General features: G+C 44.5%; 2 protein-coding genes across 5 annotated transcripts in view; both read right to left on the bottom strand.

Annotated features, from left to right (window-relative positions):
* Positions 1-3,993: 3,993 nt before the first annotated feature.
* On the bottom strand, positions 3,994-17,951 carry galnt11 (UDP-N-acetyl-alpha-D-galactosamine:polypeptide N-acetylgalactosaminyltransferase 11 (GalNAc-T11)). 3 transcript variants are annotated; one of them, XM_079181520.1, is made up of 12 exons: positions 17,847-17,951; positions 13,380-13,634; positions 13,175-13,298; positions 12,553-12,719; positions 12,245-12,370; positions 11,782-12,031; positions 11,577-11,694; positions 10,620-10,772; positions 10,247-10,462; positions 7,021-7,125; positions 5,809-5,946; positions 3,994-4,570 (listed from the first exon to the last, which is right to left on the bottom strand). In XM_079181520.1, exons 2-12 carry the CDS (start codon positions 13,615-13,617, stop codon positions 4,439-4,441), a joined length of 1,767 nt encoding a protein of 588 aa, XP_079037646.1. In that variant the 5' UTR covers positions 13,618-13,634; positions 17,847-17,951; the 3' UTR covers positions 3,994-4,438. The 3 variants fall into 3 exon arrangements, with proteins under 3 accessions (XP_079037646.1, XP_079037648.1, XP_079037647.1); XM_079181522.1 differs by having other exon boundaries at positions 4,436-4,570; positions 5,809-5,882; XM_079181521.1 differs by lacking the exons at positions 3,994-4,570; positions 5,809-5,946 and adding an exon at positions 6,173-6,626.
* A 562-nt stretch (positions 17,952-18,513) lies between these two features.
* The window catches only part of LOC306712254 (histone-lysine N-methyltransferase 2C-like), a 59,124-nt gene continuing 58,644 nt past the window's right edge, over positions 18,514-18,993 (bottom strand). For both annotated transcript variants that reach the window (XM_079181441.1, XM_079181442.1), the window contains exon 77: positions 18,514-18,993. This exon is cut by the window's right edge and continues 438 nt beyond it. The gene's annotated coding sequence lies outside the window, so the exon portion shown is untranslated.

The following is an 18,993-nucleotide window of genomic DNA, read 5'->3' as shown; positions in this document are numbered from 1 at the left end:
GCACTTAAACTGAACAGAATTGAGTATTCTTGAATGTTTTATTTTTATTTGTTATTTATTTCATTTTGTCTGAAATTGGACATCTTCAATATTTTAGTTTTCATGTCAGACTTTAGCCCAAAGTTCTTTGATTTCAGTGTTCTTGAAGTTCTTTAATTAATAAATGGAAAACAAAGTTATATTTGACTCCTCCCCTTTTCTTTGCTCCTGATATACAATGTACATTCAGACAAGCAGTTCCTGAGACAGACTCAATCCACAACACGGGTCTGTTCCTTGCTGGTCTTGTTCTATTTCTTGCTCATGGGTCACGTCAGTGTGACCACAACCGGCAGATTTCTGTGTGGAAATTGTTACCAGGACTGAAGTTGGTTCAAAGATTTAACTCTGTGGGTTAATATTAATAATAATATTGATATATTTAGGATTTTCTTGCAGTTTTGTGACGTCAGAGCAACTTTATGTGTGCGTGTGCATGTTAGTGTAATTTTGCATGTGTGAGTACGTGTGTGTGTGTGTGTGTGCATATTTTTGTGTGGGTGCGTGTGTGTGGGTGTGTGTGTGTGCACGTTTGCATGTGTGTGTGTGTGTGTGTGTGTGTGTGTGGGGGCACTTTCATAAAAACAACAGCTAATATGATTTCTACCCTCTAATAGTCTGAATTGATTTTGAATTGAATAATCTTTGAATTAAACAAACTACACTTTGACAACAAACACACACAGTAACACACACACACACACACACACACACACACACACACACTGTACCTCTGGGTTTGTCTCTATTGTTGCGGTTGAACAGTTTGATGCTGACGGGGGAGGAGAAGGGATGCTGGTTTGAATCCCTGGAGGTCGACCTAAAGATCCCACTGAAACTAAGCCTGACACACACACACACACACACACACACACACACACACACACACTTATGAACTTCTTCCACTGATTCTGCTGCAGTCTCCAGGTGTGTAAGGTGTGTGTACCTGCGTGGAGACTTGGGTAGTGAGTCCTGCTGGAGAGGTCCAGTCCGGGTGGTTTTGGGAGAGCTGGGGCTCATCTTGAAGCTGGAGGTTCTGGCCCGAGCGCAGCGGGGGCTGGAGGGTCGGCTGAATGGAGCCCGACGGAAGAAGCTTCTGGTGGGGCTGGAAGAGCGGCTCAGAGCCGCCCTCTAGAGGACAGGGGGACACATTACAGTGTGATAGCTGTGTGACCAGAAACCCCAACTCAGGTACCTGTGTGTGTGTGTGTGTGTGTTCTTCTTCAGTGGTTGAACACAGAACATGTGAAGATAAAACTCTACAGTAAAAAAACAAGTTTAGAATGAAGGCTTTGGTTTTACCTTCCTGCTGCTTTCTCCAGCATCTCCCTCCATGAAGGACATCAAACACACTCCTACAGAGACACAGACGGCTTTATTTCATATTAACAAACACATTCTGCATCTCATGCTGCTTCTTCTCTCATTCAAATGCAAATGAAGCTGTAACTTTATAAATGAATATCATGTTTAGAACTTAAGATAATGAGGTCATTATCAAACAGTCAGAAAAAGGAAATTAGAAAATGAAAAACTTTCATTTAATTTATCCACTCTTAACTTCACCTGCACAGTCTGATGCAGGGATATCGAACATATGGCCCAGGGAATGATCAAACAACTGGAATGATCTCAAACATCTGGACTGATCTCAAACATCTGGACTGATCTCAAACATCTGGACTGATCTCAAACAACTGGACTGATCTCAAACAACTGGACTGATCTCAAACAACTGGAATGATCTCAAACAACTGGACTGATCTCAAACAACTGGACTGATCTCAAACAGCTGGACTGATCTCAAACAGCTGGAATGATCTCAAACAACTGGAATGATCTCAAACAACTGGAATGATCTCAAACATCTGGACTGATCTCAAACAGCTGGAATGATCTCAAACATCTGGAATGATCTCAAACAACTGGACTGATCTCAAACAACTGGAATGATCTCAAACATCTGGACTGATCTCAAACAACTGGAATGATCTCAAACATCTGGACTGATCTCAAACAGCTGGAATGATCTCAAACAACTGGAATGATCTCAAACGTGTGTATGTGTGTCTGTGTTAAATAATGTGGGACATGAACACATTCTGTTCATCTGACAGTGATCATAATGTCAGACTGTGTAAATGTGACATATCGGTAAATAACTGTCTGCATTTGATTATTGTTTATTCAAGTGTAAAAATATATTTAAGCACATTTCTGTTATTATAACTTAAATCCTTTTAATTTAGGTTTAAGAAACGTATCTTTTGGTATTTTAATTCTCCCTCTCGTTTGAACCGTTTGACCTGTCGGAGTCCAAACTGCAGACTCAGTGGAAAGGTTCCTCTCCTGTTGCATCATGGGAGAGTGTTGAGGGTAAACAGAGGCAGATAAACATCTGCTTAGAGGACAACACGAAGGAAGTCACTGAATATTGTCTTTGGTTACATCTCGATGGTCTGGAACGTTTAATAAAAAGAGATACACAACAACACGTCTATATACGTATATATATACGTATATATACGTATATATATACATATATATACGTATATATATACGTATATACGTATATATATATATATATATATACGTATATACAAACGTATATAGGCAAAAGTACTGCAGTCAAAATCATCTGCAGTAAAACTACACAAGTATTAGCAGCTAAATGTACTTTAAGTAAAATAAAGTAACTGAAACGGTCAGAAGGTTGTAGTTTAGTAAAATGTAGCATGGACTAAAAGTACTCAACTAAAGTACAAATACCTCAAAATCAACATGATCAGAGACTACAGTACCACCGTTAAGATTCCTTAACATCTTAAATTAAGTTCAGTAACATTGGGCTCCACACAAAGAGGCAGAACTTTGAAGTAACATAAGAAATAAAAAGCTCTCAGATAAATTAAGTTTTAAGAAGATATTTAAATCATAAATCTAACATTTAAAGATCAACTTGAGCTCCTTCATCTAAATGAGAATATAAAAGTTAGAGAAACCTTTTTAAATGTAAAATGTCTGAAAGGTCAAACTGACTTTACCTTTTGTTTGATCTTCAGCTTCAATAAATGTCTTACTGCTCGATCCTCTCTCTCTCTCTCTCTCTCTCTCTCTCTCTCTCTCTCTCTCTCTCTCTCTCTCTCTCTCTCTCTCTCTCTCTCTCTCTCTCTCTCTCTCTCTCTCTCTCTCTCTCTCTCTCTCTCTCTCTCTCTCTCTCTCTCTCTCTCTCTCTCTCTCTCTCTCTCTCTCTCTCTCTCTCTCTGGGAGTGAGTGTGTGTGTGAGTCGTGGTTTTTCGATCTCTTTTTATTTTCCTTATAGTTATGTGTATTCATTCAATGTGGTTTGTTGGTTGTGTTTCACTTTAGGTCTTTTTTGTTTGGTGATGGATACAACTGGCGTCCATGAATCCAGAAGGACTTCTTACTGGAACTCTGGGGACATGTTTAGCCGGTGCACAGCAACAAGAAGACACGTGAAGCGGCAGAAGTCTATATACTCCACACAAAGTGTTAAAGTGTTAAAGTGAAGTTTGAGTTAAAGTTAAAGTGTTAAAGTGAAGTTAAAGTGATCATGTTTGGAGATTCATGTGTTTTCATGTGAACTCATTTTCTCTCGTGTTGACAGACGAATAAACCGTCAGTAACAGAACTACGTGTGTTTGCTGGAGGGAGTGATCGCAGCGTTCCTCCTGTGTTCATGTGTCTATGGTGTCGTTTTATGATGTGGTTAATATTGTTTCCTCTGATGTGAATAATATCTGAACGGAGCTCTTCAGTGTCCGTTAATGACGCAGCATCCCGTCACGTATTCATGTTATCGGCTCTCTGACGTTAGTGTGTTTATAGGTGTTATAACCGCGAGGTGGTTCAGCTGCAGGACAGCAGTGAAGGTCATCATAACCTTGAGGCCCTCCTCCACTAATAATGATGACTTAGCGTCTTCACTGGGTTTAAGATTTATTGATGAAATGACACAAAGACAAACTTTAAAAACATCTGTAATACTGTGATTGTAACGACGTCACACAGGTGAGTTCAGGATCCAGGAAGTCTTCACTCACTGATGAGGTTTCACTGTCTTTGTGTCCACCCTCTCCCACAGGGATCCTCATCAGTCCAGATGTTTATTACTCTCACAAATAAGAAACTCCTCCTGTAGGGTCCTTGAATAAAAAATAAAAATATTCCAGGATATCCAGGACATTCCAGGATTGGTTGTTTTTCAAGTCTTATCTGAAACTGAAACTGCTCCGTTTAAAAAGAGAGAAACATGAAAACTAAATAAAATCTGATGGTTCATAAAAGTCGTCCTGAGAAAAACACAATCGATCGAAAGAGTGAAGAGGAACATTTAAATCTCATAGAGTCCATAAAACCTGATGTCTTTGAACACATCTCAGCCCTCCAGCTGCCACTGCTGAGCCTGAGAGGAGTCACAGATCGCCATGGAGACGTAACCCTTGGGCCCGATTGGCTGAGCAACGGAGAGACACTGACCAACCGAGACCTGGTACAGACGGTTGGACTTCTGCAGGAGAGACAGACAGGAAGAGAGAGAGACAGACGGGAAGAGAGAGAGACAGACGGGAAGAGAGAGAGACAGACGGGAAGAGAGAGAGACAGACGGGAAGAGAGAGAGACAGACGGGAAGAGAGAGAGACAGACGGGAAGAGAGAGAGACAGACGGGAAGAGAGAGCGACAGACGGGAAGAGAGAGAGACAGACGGGAAGAGAGAGAGACAGACGGGAAGAGAGAGAGACAGACGGGAAGAGAGAGAGACAGACGGGAAGAGAGAGCGACAGACGGGAAGAGAGAGAGACAGACGGGAAGAGAGAGCGACAGACGGGAAGAGAGAGAGACAGACGGGAAGAGAGAGAGACAGACGGGAAGAGAGAGCGACAGACGGGAAGAGAGAGAGACAGACGGGAAGAGAGAGAGACAGACGGGAAGAGAGAGCGACAGACGGGAAGAGAGAGAGACAGACGGGAAGAGAGAGAGACAGACGGGAAGAGAGAGAGACAGACGGGAAGAGAGAGAGACAGACGGGAAGAGAGAGAGACAGACGGGAAGAGAGAGAGACAGACGGGAAGAGAGAGAGACAGACGGGAAGAGAGAGAGACAGACGGGAAGAGAGAGAGACAGACGGGAAGAGAGAGAGACAGACGGGAAGAGAGAGCGACAGACGGGAAGAGAGAGAGACAGACGGGAAGAGAGAGAGACAGACGGGAAGAGAGAGCGACAGACGGGAAGAGAGAGAGACAGACGGGAAGAGAGAGCGACAGACGGGAAGAGAGAGAGACAGACGGGAAGAGAGAGCGACAGACGGGAAGAGAGAGAGACAGACGGGAAGAGAGAGCGACAGACGGGAAGAGAGAGCGACAGACGGGAAGAGAGAGAGACAGACGGGAAGAGAGAGCGACAGACGGGAAGAGAGAGAGACAGACGGGAAGAGAGAGAGACAGACGGGAAGAGAGAGAGAGACAGACGGGAAGAGAGAGAGACAGACGGGAAGAGAGAGAGACAGACGGGAAGAGAGAGAGACAGACGGGAAGAGAGAGAGACAGACAGGAAGAGAGAGAGAGACAGACAGAGCAGAAAGTCATGTCATTACGGGCCCAGAGACAGCTGACAGCCAATCAGAGAGCAGGATATATTGTGACAGCATTGTGTGTGTGTGTGTGTGTGTGTGTGTGTGTGTGTGTGTGTGTGTGTGTGTGTGTGTGTGTGTGTGTGTGTGTGTGTGTGTGTGTGTGTGTGTGTCTCACCCCCTGGCTCCACTGCTGCGACCCCCCCGAGCCGTGACACTTCATCAGTCTGGGGGAGTCAAAGGTCCTGACTTCTGAAACATCGAGACACAGAAGACCAGAAAGAACCAGCTGAGAGTCTTCATCATAGGACCAGTCCTACACACACACACACAGAGAGAGTCTTCATCATAGGACCAGTCCTACACACACACACACACAGAGAGAGTCTTCATCATAGGACCAGTCCTACACACACACACACACACACACACACACACACACACACACACACACACACACACACACACAGAGAGAGAGAGAGTCTTCATCATAGGACCAGTCCTACACACACACACACACACACACACACACACACACACACACACACACACACACAGAGAGAGAGAGAGTCTTCATCATAGGACCAGTCCTACACACACACACACACAGAGAGAGTCTTCATCATAGGACCAGTCCTACACACACACACACACACACACAGAGAGTCTTCATCATAGGACCAGTCCTACACACACACACACACACACACACACACACACACACACACACACACACACAGAGAGAGAGTCTTCATCATAGGACCAGTCCTACACACACACACACACACAGAGAGAGAGTCTTCATCATAGGACCAGTCCTACACACACACACACACACACAGAGAGTCTTCATCATAGGACCAGTCCTACACACACACACACACACACACACACACACACACACAGAGAGAGAGTCTTCATCATAGGACCAGTCCTACACACACACACACACACACACACACACACAGAGAGAGAGTCTTCATCATAGGACCAGTCCTACACACACACACACACAGAGAGAGAGTCTTCATCATAGGACCTGTCCTACACACACACAGAGAGAGAGTCTTCATCACAGGACCAGTCCTACTGTGACGGTTCCCTCTCTGGGTTACTGGTTTGAGTTCCTTTAAGCCTGCAGGTACCAGAGGTGGAGATCACACTATAAGGCTCCTATCGCCACAAACATCACGACCTCGACGTCTTGTGTCTAATAAACTGTTTACTTTTGGTCAACTGTCTGCGTCTCCACACACACACACACACACACACACACACACACACACACACACACACACACACACACACACACACACACACACACACACACACACACACACACACACACACACACACACACACACACACACACACACACACACACACACACCTGTTCAGGGTCTCGGGGGTCACATGGTCTCAAGACAACGACGCCCCCCTTCTGACTGACTCGGCCCTGGGCCACCAGACAATGCCCGGTTGCTAGGTTACGGAGCTGAAAGACACAAACGGGTAAATTTGTTGAATAAAGCAGGCGAGGTGTCGTTAAAGCAGGCGAGGTGTCGTTAAAGCAGGCGAGGTGTCGTTAAAGCAGGCGAGGTGTCTGTTAAAGCAGGCGAGGTGTCTGTTAAAGCAGGCGAGGTGTCTGTTAAAGCAGGCGAGGTGTCTGTTAAAGCAGGCGAGGTGTCGTTAAAGCAGGCGAGGTGTCTGTTAAAGCAGGCGAGGTGTCTGTTAAAGCAGGCGAGGTGTCTGTTAAAGCAGGCGAGGTGTCTGTTAAAGCAGGCGAGGTGTCTGTTAAAGCAGGCGAGGTGTCGTTAAAGCAGGCGAGGTGTCGTTAAAGCAGGCGAGGTGTCTGTTAAAGCAGGCGAGGTGTCGTTAAAGCAGGCGAGGTGTCGTTAAAGCAGGCGAGGTGTCTGTTAAAGCAGGCGAGGTGTCGTTAAAGCAGGCGAGGTGTCTGTTAAAGCAGGCGAGGTGTCGTTAAAGCAGGCGAGGTGTCTGTTAAAGCAGGCGAGGTGTCGTTAAAGCAGGCGAGGTGTCGTTAAAGCAGGCGAGGTGTCGTTAAAGCAGGCGAGGTGTCTGTTAAAGCAGGCGATGTGTCGTTAAAGCAGGCGAGGTGTCTGTTAAAGCAGGCGAGGTGTCTGTTAAAGCAGGCGAGGTGTCGTTAAAGCAGGCGAGGTGTCGTTAAAGCAGGCGAGGTGTCGTTAAAGCAGGCGAGGTGTCTGTTAAAGCAGGCGAGGTGTCGTTAAAGCAGGCGAGGTGTCGTTAAAGCAGGCGAGGTGTCTGTTAAAGCAGGCGATGTGTCGTTAAAGCAGGCGAGGTGTCGTTAAAGCAGGCGAGGTGTCTGTTAAAGCAGGCGAGGTGTCGTTAAAGCAGGCGAGGTGTCGTTAAAGCAGGCGAGGTGTCTGTTAAAGCAGGCGAGGTGTCGTTAAAGCAGGCGAGGTGTCGTTAAAGCAGGCGAGGTGTCTGTTAAAGCAGGCGAGGTGTCGTTAAAGCAGGCGAGGTGTCGTTAAAGCAGGCGAGGTGTCTGTTAAAGCAGGCGAGGTGTCGTTAAAGCAGGCGAGGTGTCGCTAAAGCAGGCGAGGTGTCTGTTAAAGCAGGCGAGGTGTCGTTAAAGCAGGCGAGGTGTCTGTTAAAGCAGGCGAGGTGTCGTTAAAGCAGGCGAGGTGTCTGTTAAAGCAGGCGAGGTGTCGTTAAAGCAGGCGAGGTGTCTGTTAAAGCAGGCGATGTGTCGTTAAAGCAGGCGAGGTGTCGTTAAAGCAGGCGAGGTGTCTGTTAAAGCAGGCGAGGTGTCGTTAAAGCAGGCGAGGTGTCGTTAAAGCAGGCGAGGTGTCGTTAAAGCAGGCGAGGTGTCTGTTAAAGCAGGCGATGTGTCGTTAAAGCAGGCGAGGTGTCGTTAAAGCAGGCGAGGTGTCGTTAAAGCAGGCGAGGTGTCTGTTAAAGCAGGCGAGGTGTCGTTAAAGCAGGCGAGGTGTCGTTAAAGCAGGCGAGGTGTCGTTAAAGCAGGCGAGGTGTCTGTTAAAGCAGGCGAGGTGTCGTTAAAGCAGGCGAGGTGTCGTTAAAGCAGGCGAGGTGTCTGTTAAAGCAGGCGAGGTGTCGTTAAAGCAGGCGAGGTGTCGTTAAAGCAGGCGAGGTGTCTGTTAAAGCAGGCGAGGTGTCGTTAAAGCAGGCGAGGTGTCGTTAAAGCAGGCGAGGTGTCGTTAAAGCAGGCGAGGTGTCTGTTAAAGCAGGCGATGTGTCGTTAAAGCAGGCGAGGTGTCGTTAAAGCAGGCGATGTGTCGTTAAAGCAGGCGAGGTGTCGTTAAAGCAGGCGATGTGTCGTTAAAGCAGGCGAGGTGTCGTTAAAGCAGGCGAAGCATAAAAATTCTAAATGAACCATGAAAGCTGAAATAATGAAAGTGTGAATAAATATGAAGCGCTGCAGCAATGAAATAAACGACAGATATTGTCAGAACATTTTTACCGATGATGTAACACCTTTTGTTCAAACTGATGTCATGACGTCAGGCTACATCCACACGAATACGTTTTTGTTTCAAAACGAAATCGATCTCTTTCCACACGGCGTCTCAGCATCGTTTAGAGATGATCTGCGTCCAGACTAACACGCCTGAAAACGAACATCACGTGACTCTTCACGTGCACTGCGCATGCGAGTGGATGCCGGTGTAAACAGGAAGTAGATTGGTCGCTTAGTTAAAAAAATACGACAGAGTAATAGTCTTTAATAATGAAAGGTCGTGTTTAATACTTAAGATCTTCTCTAAAATCTTCCTCTAAACTCAAACAGACTCATTTCCTGATAGGTTTTAATTTTCAGGTCTTTATCTCTCACATCAAATTAACTTTAAAATGAACACATCAAGGTTTACTCGATTATAAATGTGGTCAACACACGTCTCTCACTCGTCTCCTCAGTTTCGTTGTCTGTTGTCACCTGGAGCTCTGCTCTCTGACTGTTTTGTTCCTTTAGAGTTTGTGGACTTCTGTTTTGTGTCCGTCCTCCTCAAAGCCGCTAACCGTGACTTCAGCCGATAACGCTGCTCGCTAATCGCTCCAATAACAGCTGCTTCCTCCACAGAAACGCAGACTTTAACTGAACAACAGCTGCTAGTAAAGACGACACGGTCAGCAGCACCTGTACTCAGTTCATGTCCATGTTACATCAGCCTGGTAGTCGATCGACAGTCCAGGCTGATGATGTTTGTGATCTTCTGGGAAAGGGTCACGTGACGAATCAGGGAAGGACACGACTGCTAAGAACCAATCAAGTAGCGAACGCGGGTTTCTACGTCATCGTTTCCATACTAGTCGGTAACCTCGGAGCTTTCAAACTTATCCGTCCTCGGGAGCTCTGAAACTCCGGCGTGGTGTCGATGCTCAGTGCAAACGCAGCAAAACATACGTTTTAAAATGGAAACGGAGTCGTGTGGACATGGCCTGTGTTTAACATGTTAGAGCTGAAAACAGTGACTTCATGAAAGTGTTCTACTGGTAACAAACCAGCAGTGACTGGAGATGAACTGGTGCTGATTGGCCCATTAGACCAGAAGAACAATAGAACAAGGTATTACATCATCAGTCACAGAGGTACACAGGTGAACATGAGCGACAGGTACCCGTCCTCTCTGAAGGACTTTGGGGCGTCTCAGGCCTTTGTTGACGAACAGCGGCTGCTGCTTGTTGCCGTTGGCGGCGGTCTGCATCTCTGGGTAGACGGTGTCGAGGTACCAGCGAAACGTGCGACACTGAAGCTGCTTCCTCAGCGCCACGCGATCACCGATGTCACCGTAGCTGCGGTCGTGGAGCTCCGGACGCAGGGACAGATACTGCTCCTGATTGGTCCACAGGGACACAGGAAGTGAGGTCAGAGGACAGGATCACAGCTCTGTGTGTGTGTGTGTGTGTGTGTGTGTGTGTGTGTGTGTGTGTGTGTGTGTGTGTGTGTGTGTGTGTGTGTGTGTGTGTGTGTGTGTGTGTGTGTGTGTGTACCTTGTACTCGTCCATCCAGACGTGCGCTAGCCGCAGTGAATTGTGGGCCATGGTGTCCTGCCCCCCCGGCGAGCCGTAGGGTCGCCTCTTCCTGAAGATGTGACCGACTCTGGAGCACGGGATGATGAGCAGCTGACCTCCACACATCCAGATCTGAGAGACACAGAGTCTTTATGCTAAGCTAGGCTAACCACATCCTGTGTCCTGCTCCATCTGAACATCTCAGACTCAATGACACCAGTGTTTCCCGTACCATTGTATTAGGGGGGGTCTTCCTGTTTCCTTCCCCTACATTCCCCTGGGTCCTAAGTCCCTCCATGTACAGCTTCTCATCATCCTCTATGTACCAACGTACATTTATAACAAACACCACACATGTTACGCTAATCAGCGTAGCATAGTGTCTGACCAACATACCAACAATAAATTATTCATTTAAATGATTGTTTAGAGTTTTAAAGTGTTTAGTTTGTAATATGTATAATAATCATATCATTTAGTTATCACTACTGAGAGTTTAACAAACATAAACAAAATTAAAAAACACCGGCTGAATATCTATTATCAGAATCATTATAACTGTGTTATAACACCTGATGTGTTTAAAGCGTTTAAACCACATGTTGTTGACCTTTAGTTCATAGAGCAGCACTTTAACATAAAAGAGCTCAACACACTACTTTAGATTCATTATTGAATTTTGCGCATAATGAGATTAAAAATTGTAATCGTTGCCCAGCACTAAAATAAATACATTACATACATACATGCCTAAATATCAAGAGGCCCAGAAAGATGCACTGCAGTGACAAAAGCTGCACACTTTGTGGATAATTGTAACAAAAAGAAACGATGTTTAGTTCAATGTGCAGTTCAAATAATTGTTCAGTTGTTATATTGACTGCTGTCACATGAACACATGATGGCGCCCCCCCACAGCTGGAAACACTTCCTCACCCTGAAGGAGATCTCCAGGTTTTCCCCGCCCCAGATGTCCATGCCGGCATCGTATTGGCCGAGCTCGTTAAAATACTTCCTGTTCATAGCGAATAGACCGCCGGCCATGGTGGGAGACCTGAGGGGGAGGAGAGGAGGGAGACAGGTGAGAAAATCTGAAGGATGTTTAAATATTAGTCATCAGCCCGATTGGTCAGGTAGTTACCTGATTGGTCCAGTGGCTCCGTCCGGCCCGTTGAGCTCAGCGGGGGGGACGGGGTCCCACTTGAAATGAAGGCCCCAGTTGAAGCCTCCCCTGACGATGGGGGAGGGAGAGTAAGACAGCGTGTCGGCTGAGATGATGTCGATGACGGGGCAGACCACGGTGCGGCGGTCCTTCTGGACCGGAGCCAGCAGAGGCTGAAGCCAAGCCTGGTTCACCTCGCAGTGACTGTCCAGGAAGACCAGCACCTCACCTGGACAAACACAGACAGGTGAGTCCAGGTAGGGAGCAGGAAACTAAAGGTAATGTGTAGGATTTAGGTTTTAGGGATAAAAGGTCAAATGTTCTGTTGTGGAATAAAGATGTATGGGGATAGGATATGCAAGAATTAAGGAAGTAGCAACAAGGATGTAAGGAACAAGATTACATGGTTTAAAGGGGTAGTAAGTAAGGATGTAGTACATACCAGTCGCATGTGAGGCTCCTATCATGCGTCCTCTAATGAGTCCTTCTCTCTTCTGGTTCCTCACCAGTTTGACTTTCCCCTTCAGCTCCTCCTTCACGTACCGATCCAAGTTGTCCTTCAGCTCCTCTGAATCAACTCAAACATGTTAGAAACATTTAACATATCTCTAAAGTTTAACTAGAGAGGTCCCATAAATAATGGTATGTTCACTACAGTGGACCAGAGGGACGTTCTGTTGCTGCTACAACAGGAAGATATTAAAGAAAATATAGTTCAGACAAAGAAAATAAGTGATTATTGAAACTTACCGAGCTCACTGTGGTCATCCACCAGGATGATCTCGTGCAGCAGGTAGTCCGGCGTACGGTCAAGCACACTGTGGACGGTCCTCAGCAGGGCAGAGAACGCCTCGTTGAAGAAACAGATCACTACGCTGGCAGAAGGTAGAGCCAGAGAGTAAACCTTATCCCTACACCTGTAGGAAAATATGAACCAGTTATCAATAACCAGTGGTTGATCCGCTGTAACCAGTGGCTAATCCCCAGTGGTTTATCACCAGTAACCAGTGGCTAATCCCCAGTGGTTTATCACCAGTAACCAGTGGCTAATCACCAGTAACCAGTGGCTAATCACCAGTAACCAGTGGCTTATCACCAGTAACCAGTGGCTAATCACCAGTAACCAGTGGCTAATCACCAGTAACCAGTGGCTAATCACCAGTAACCAGTGGCTAATCACCAGTAACCAGTGGCTAATCACCAGTAACCAGTGGCTAATCACCAGTAACCAGTGGCTAATCACCAGTAACCAGTGGCTAATCACCAGTAACCAGTGGCTAATCACCAGTAACCAGTGGTTTATCACCAGTAACCAGTGGTTCGATGTCATACATAATGAATCCATGTCTCCCTCCTCTGGTGTGCTTCTTACTGGGAGTCTCTGGTGTCGGGCAGCTCTCGGTGGTTTCCCAGTCTGGTGGAGATGAGGACGTTGAAGGCGTGTCGGTGGTAACCGTTGTCCCTCAGCTCCTGGTCCGCTTCGTTAAAGATCATCCCTGAGGACAAGAGACGTGTCATCACGAGGAGGGGGGGGGTAATCCAATATTTCCCAGCGGCCCTGAATACACCACACTCACCCATCTCTGGCGACAGCTCCGGCCCGTCGTTGGCCAGCAGAGGTCGAAGCCCCGCCCTCCGATCGGCCAGGCCCTTGGTGATTAGCTGGCCGCGGTGACGCAGGGGGGTCCTACCACGGCCTGGCTCCGCCCCCAACGAGAAGTACAGGAAGAGGAGGATAGACCACGTCGCCGAGGTGACGAGGCAGCCATAACAGAAGTACCTCAGAGTGACACTGGCCATGGTGGCCGATCGCATCGCCTTACATCACACTGCTGAGAGATGACATCACCACGACATCATTCCATTATTCAGACGACATAGTTCTACAGAGAGCGTGATGTCATTCTGATGACGGGTTAGGGCAGGGGTCAGTTTTAACAAACAAAAACGATCTCCGTCCACACGGCGTTTCAGCATCGTTTTCCAGATCTCAGTCCAGACTAAAACACCTGAAAACGAACATCACGCGACTCTTCACGTACACTGGGCGTGATGGTGCCGGTGTAAACAGGAAGTAGATTGGTTGCTTAGTTAAAATAATACGACAGACTGATAATGAAATGTCGTGTTTGATACTTCAGATCTTCTCTAAGATCTTCCTCTATGAACTCAACAGACACATTCGTGGAAAGTTTTAGAAGATTTATTTTTCAGACTTCGTTACAGCGCTGCGGGTCTTTATCTCTGTCACCTCATATTTACATTAAAATGAACACTTACATATAAGTTTACTAGATTATGATCCATAAATGTGGTCAACACATGTAAATAACGGTTATTTGTATTTTATTTTTTTCACAGTGGACAATCTTTCAAAAGTAACACCTCTTATCTTGGAGTTTGAGGTGATACTGCGTCACTGAAAATATATATTTTTTAAATATTTTGTCAACTAAAATGTGCGTCACATCCTATTACGTCGCTGTGAGGAGCCTTTCCCTGCAGGTGGCTGATTCGCCCTCTGTAAACTATCAATGGATAAATCCCAAAAAAGAAAAGTCAGAGGAAAATAGAGTTTAATTCTGCGTGGACGTATTCATGTTCTTTCACCGCCAACGATGCTGTACAACCTGTATGCTTGATATGTGCACACATGTTGAAAGTCAATTCCAGAACAAGCAGAAAAGTATCACGCTGGAGATGAGCGAAAAAGAGCGATAGAGCGTTAAAGAGCGATAAAGAGCGTTAAAGAGCATTAAAGAGAGTTAAAGAGCGATAGAGCGTTAAAGAACGATAAAGAGCGATAAAGAGCGATAAAGAGCGTTAAAGAGCGATAAAGAGCGTTAAAGAGCATTAAAGAGAGTTAAAGAGCGATAGAGCATTAAAGAGCGATAAAGAGCGTTAAAGAGCATTAAAGAGAGTTAAAGAGCGATAAAGAGCGATATAGAGCGTTAAAGAGCGATAAAGAGCGTTAAAGAGCGATATAGAGCGTTAAAGAGCATTAAAGAGAGTTAAAGAGCGATAGAGCGTTAAAGAACGATAAAGAGCGATATAGAGCGTTAAAGAGCATTAAAGAGAGTTAGAGCGAGAGAGCGTTAAAGAACGATAAAGAGCGATATAGAGCGTTAAAGAGCGATAAAGAGCGTTAAAGAGCGTTAAAGAGCGATATAGAGCGTTAAAGAGCATTAAAGAGAGTTAAAGAGCGATAGAGCGTTAAAGAGCAATAAAGAGCGTTAAAGAGCATTAAAGAGAGTTAAAGAGCGATATAGAGCGTTAAAGAATGATAAAGAGCGATAAAGAGCGTTAAAGAGCGATATAGAGCGTTAAAGAGCATTAAAGAGAGTTAAAGAGCATTAAAGAGAGTTAAAGAGCATTAAAGAGAGTTAAAGAGCGTTAAAGAGCATTAAAGAGAGTTAAAGAGCGATAGAGCGTTAAAGAACGTTAAAGAGCGATAAAGAGCGTTAAAGAGCGATAAAGAGCGTTAAAGAGCGATATAGAGCGTTAAAGAGCGATATAGAGCGTTAAAGAACGATAAAGAGCGTTAAAGAGCATTAAAGAGAGTTAAAGAGCGATAGAGTGTTAAAGAGCGATATAGAGCGTTAAAGAGCATTAAAGAGAGTTAAAGAGCATTAAAGAGAGTTAAAGAGCATTAAAGAGAGTTAAAGAGCGTTAAAGAGCATTAAAGAGAGTTAAAGAGCGATAGAGCGTTAAAGAACGTTAAAGAGCGATAAAGAGCGTTAAAGAGCGATAAAGAGAGTTAAAGAGCGATAGAGCGTTAAAGAACGATAAAGAGCGTTAAAGAGCATTAAAGAGAGTTAAAGAGCGATAAAGAGCGATAAAGAGCGTTAAAGAGCGATAAAGAGCGATATAGAGCGTTAAAGAGCATTAAAGAGAGTTAAAGAGCGATAGAGCGTTAAAGAACGATAAAGAGCGATATAGAGCGTTAAAGAGCATTAAAGAGAGTTAGAGCGAGAGAGCGTTAAAGAACGATAAAGAGCGATATAGAGCGTTAAAGAGCGATAAAGAGCGTTAAAGAGCGATATAGAGCGTTAAAGAGCATTAAAGAGAGTTAAAGAGCGATAGAGCGTTAAAGAGCAATAAAGAGCGTTAAAGAGCATTAAAGAGAGTTAAAGAGCGATAAAGAGCGATATAGAGCGTTAAAGAACGATAAAGAGCGATAAAGAGCGTTAAAGAGCGATATAGAGCGTTAAAGAGCATTAAAGAGAGTTAAAGAGCATTAAAGAGAGTTAAAGAGCATTAAAGAGAGTTAAAGAGCGTTAAAGAGCATTAAAGAGAGTTAAAGAGCGATAGAGCGTTAAAGAACGTTAAAGAGCGATAAAGAGCGTTAAAGAGCGATAAAGAGCGTTAAAGAGCGATATAGAGCGTTAAAGAGCGATATAGAGCGTTAAAGAACGATAAAGAGCGTTAAAGAGCATTAAAGAGAGTTAAAGAGCGATAGAGTGTTAAAGAGCGATATAGAGCGTTAAAGAGCATTAAAGAGAGTTAAAGAGCATTAAAGAGAGTTAAAGAGCGTTAAAGAGCATTAAAGAGAGTTAAAGAGCGATAGAGCGTTAAAGAACGTTAAAGAGCGATAAAGAGCGTTAAAGAGCGATAAAGAGCGATATAGAGCGAAAAAGAGCGATAAAGAGCGTTAAAGAGCGATAAAGAGTGTTTTCTCAACTGCTGCAGCAAACTCCTCTTCATCAGAGTTTGATATTGTTATAACACGTAAAATAGCAACAAAATGTCAAGAAGTGTCTTTATTCGTGTTCTATATTTCCATAAATACAACAAACTACAGTTTTTGTATATATATAATATAACTAAATATAAAACTTTATAAACTGTGGTATTAAATAGCTTTTGCGGCTCCAGACACATTTAATTTGGTGGAAAATAAGACAAAATGGCTCTTTGGACGGTAAAGGTTGCCGACCCCTGAGCTAACGTTAGCCTCAGCAGGCTAACGTTAGCCTCAGCAGGCTAACGTTAGCTCAGCAGGCTAACGTTAGAGCAGCAGGCTAAGGTAATGTTATAGTCGAGAATAAGTATTATTGACAGAATAAGTGTTTCATCAATATTTTAATTGTATCCCATAAATCAAAGAATAAAGACATTTCCTTATAACTTATCAGGGACACAGTAGCATGTTCTAAACTATTATAGAATAATGTATCTTATTTCCATAAAGTTATTTTGAAAACACGTTTTGTTAACATCTTATTTTGAAAACCAGACAGTCACACATCATCCTTCACTAGCTCATCATCACACAAGACCTCCTGATGTCTGACCCTCACATGAAGAGCAAGAGAAGAAGAAACATCAGAGGATCCGTCTCAGGGTGGACACAATAATAACAACAACAACAACAACAACAATAATAAAAGGTAAATGACCTCAGAGTTCTCATCCTGAACTAACTAGAGAGCGAGAGAGATAAACTGGTGATCAGCTGATGTAACAAACACCTGAGCAGATGAGCGTGTCATGGGACAGGTGACAGGAGTCAGGTGACAGGTAAACCATTCACTCTACAGCCGAACTCCTTTAAGAAATCTCCCGTTTTAAGGTTCCACAACACACAGAGCGGCCATGTTTCTCTCCGTTAGAATGATGTTACCTGACATGACCGGTCACGTGACTTGTAGTTTAAATAAACTAGTGGGCCATATTGAAGAGAGGCTGTTGAGGAATTAAAACAAATCACAAATCATTTGTTTTGAGCAGCGGATCTTTGTCTATTTGTACTTTAACTTCTAAATCTCCGTTTTCCTAACGGAGATTGGTATAAAGTGAAGTACGTAGAGTTAGATTCGAGATGCCATCGATAGAAAAGCTGCTGATGTGAAACTCGTTAAGTTTAGTTGTAGTTAGACTTAAATCTAAAAGCTCCTATTAACTGTCCGATGATGGAACCCGCTAGCTTAGCTGAACTCAAGAGGAGTTCATAGCTAAATGTGCTAACAGCTCTAGCTTCACAAGCTCTACGATCAAAAGCTCTAATGTCCGACTCCTCGGGCTCGTCCCTGAACTCTACTCACGGGTCATCGGCGGTTTGCTCAGCGGCACTACGGCAGCTGGTGGAGCCTGTCGTCAGGCTACAGGTCCGCTAGCCGTTCTGAGTTCTGACCGGATATAAACACACAGAGACCATCAGGAAACACGTCACTTCCGCTGACGACCTTCATAACAAAATAAATCAGAATCCTAAAAGAAAATGTTTTCAGGTCACAGCTTTTCAAAATAAAACTACAGACTTAAGGATGGATTCCTGGACGGACCCACACAATGACTACAAAGGGACACACAATGACACAATGAGACACACAATGGTCTATGTTATTGGCATGTGTGTGATGCAGAGCAAACCCCTGTTTTACTGTCTTCATGTTCAGCGGGACAATAGAGTCCTTTGTTCTATTGAGACATGGTGTTGAGGTAAACACAGCGGGAACCTCTTCTTTAAATTGAGCTACAGACTCGATGTCCATCTAGTGTAGAAACACTGTTGGTAAGAATTCAAAAGAGGGTTCTGTGAAATTAAATGTTCTATTTGAATGGCAGAACAAGGTGGAGGGTTAAAACAGTGAGCGGGTTCCTGTTCACTCTGACAAGAACGTCGCTCTGCTCTCATGACGCCGTCCAGACCTACAGCATCGCTATGGAAACACCCCCCCCCCCCGAAATAACAAACAGTGTCGCTTCTTCAAGATGTAAAATATTTTATTTTCTGTAAATTATTCTAAATCAGATTCCACATTTTCCCAAAAAACATCACTCTGTTTATGTGAATATATATAAAAAAAACAAGGCTTCATGTCGTTGAACTGTACACATCAGAGTCTTGATAAAACCTCACAAAACAAAGTGAAAGAACAAAACATAAAAACGCCTGCAGCCAAAACGCTGGGTGAAAAAACACAAAACAAACGATGTCTTCATCCAATCAGAACGCAGCGCGACAGGAAACTGACGGGCAGGTGATGAAGGTGAGGATGAGGATGCTAAGGTCGCTGTCTGTGGAGTGATTTCTAAACATTTTGTTTTTCCTTTAAATTTATAATACAGATATTTACAGGCTGAGACTCCGGACCTCGAACTCACCGCGTAATTAGAAAATAGCTTCATTCAGTAATAAATACAAAAAGAACAAAATCTCTTATTTTACAGGAAATCAACAAAACACAG

The sequence above is a fragment of the Pholis gunnellus genome (genome assembly GCF_910591455.1).
Source record: "Pholis gunnellus genome assembly, chromosome: 20".
Lineage (NCBI taxonomy): Eukaryota > Metazoa > Chordata > Actinopteri > Perciformes > Pholidae > Pholis > Pholis gunnellus.
Note: the sequence above shows the minus strand (reverse complement) of the source record. Positions and strands in the feature narration are given on the sequence as shown.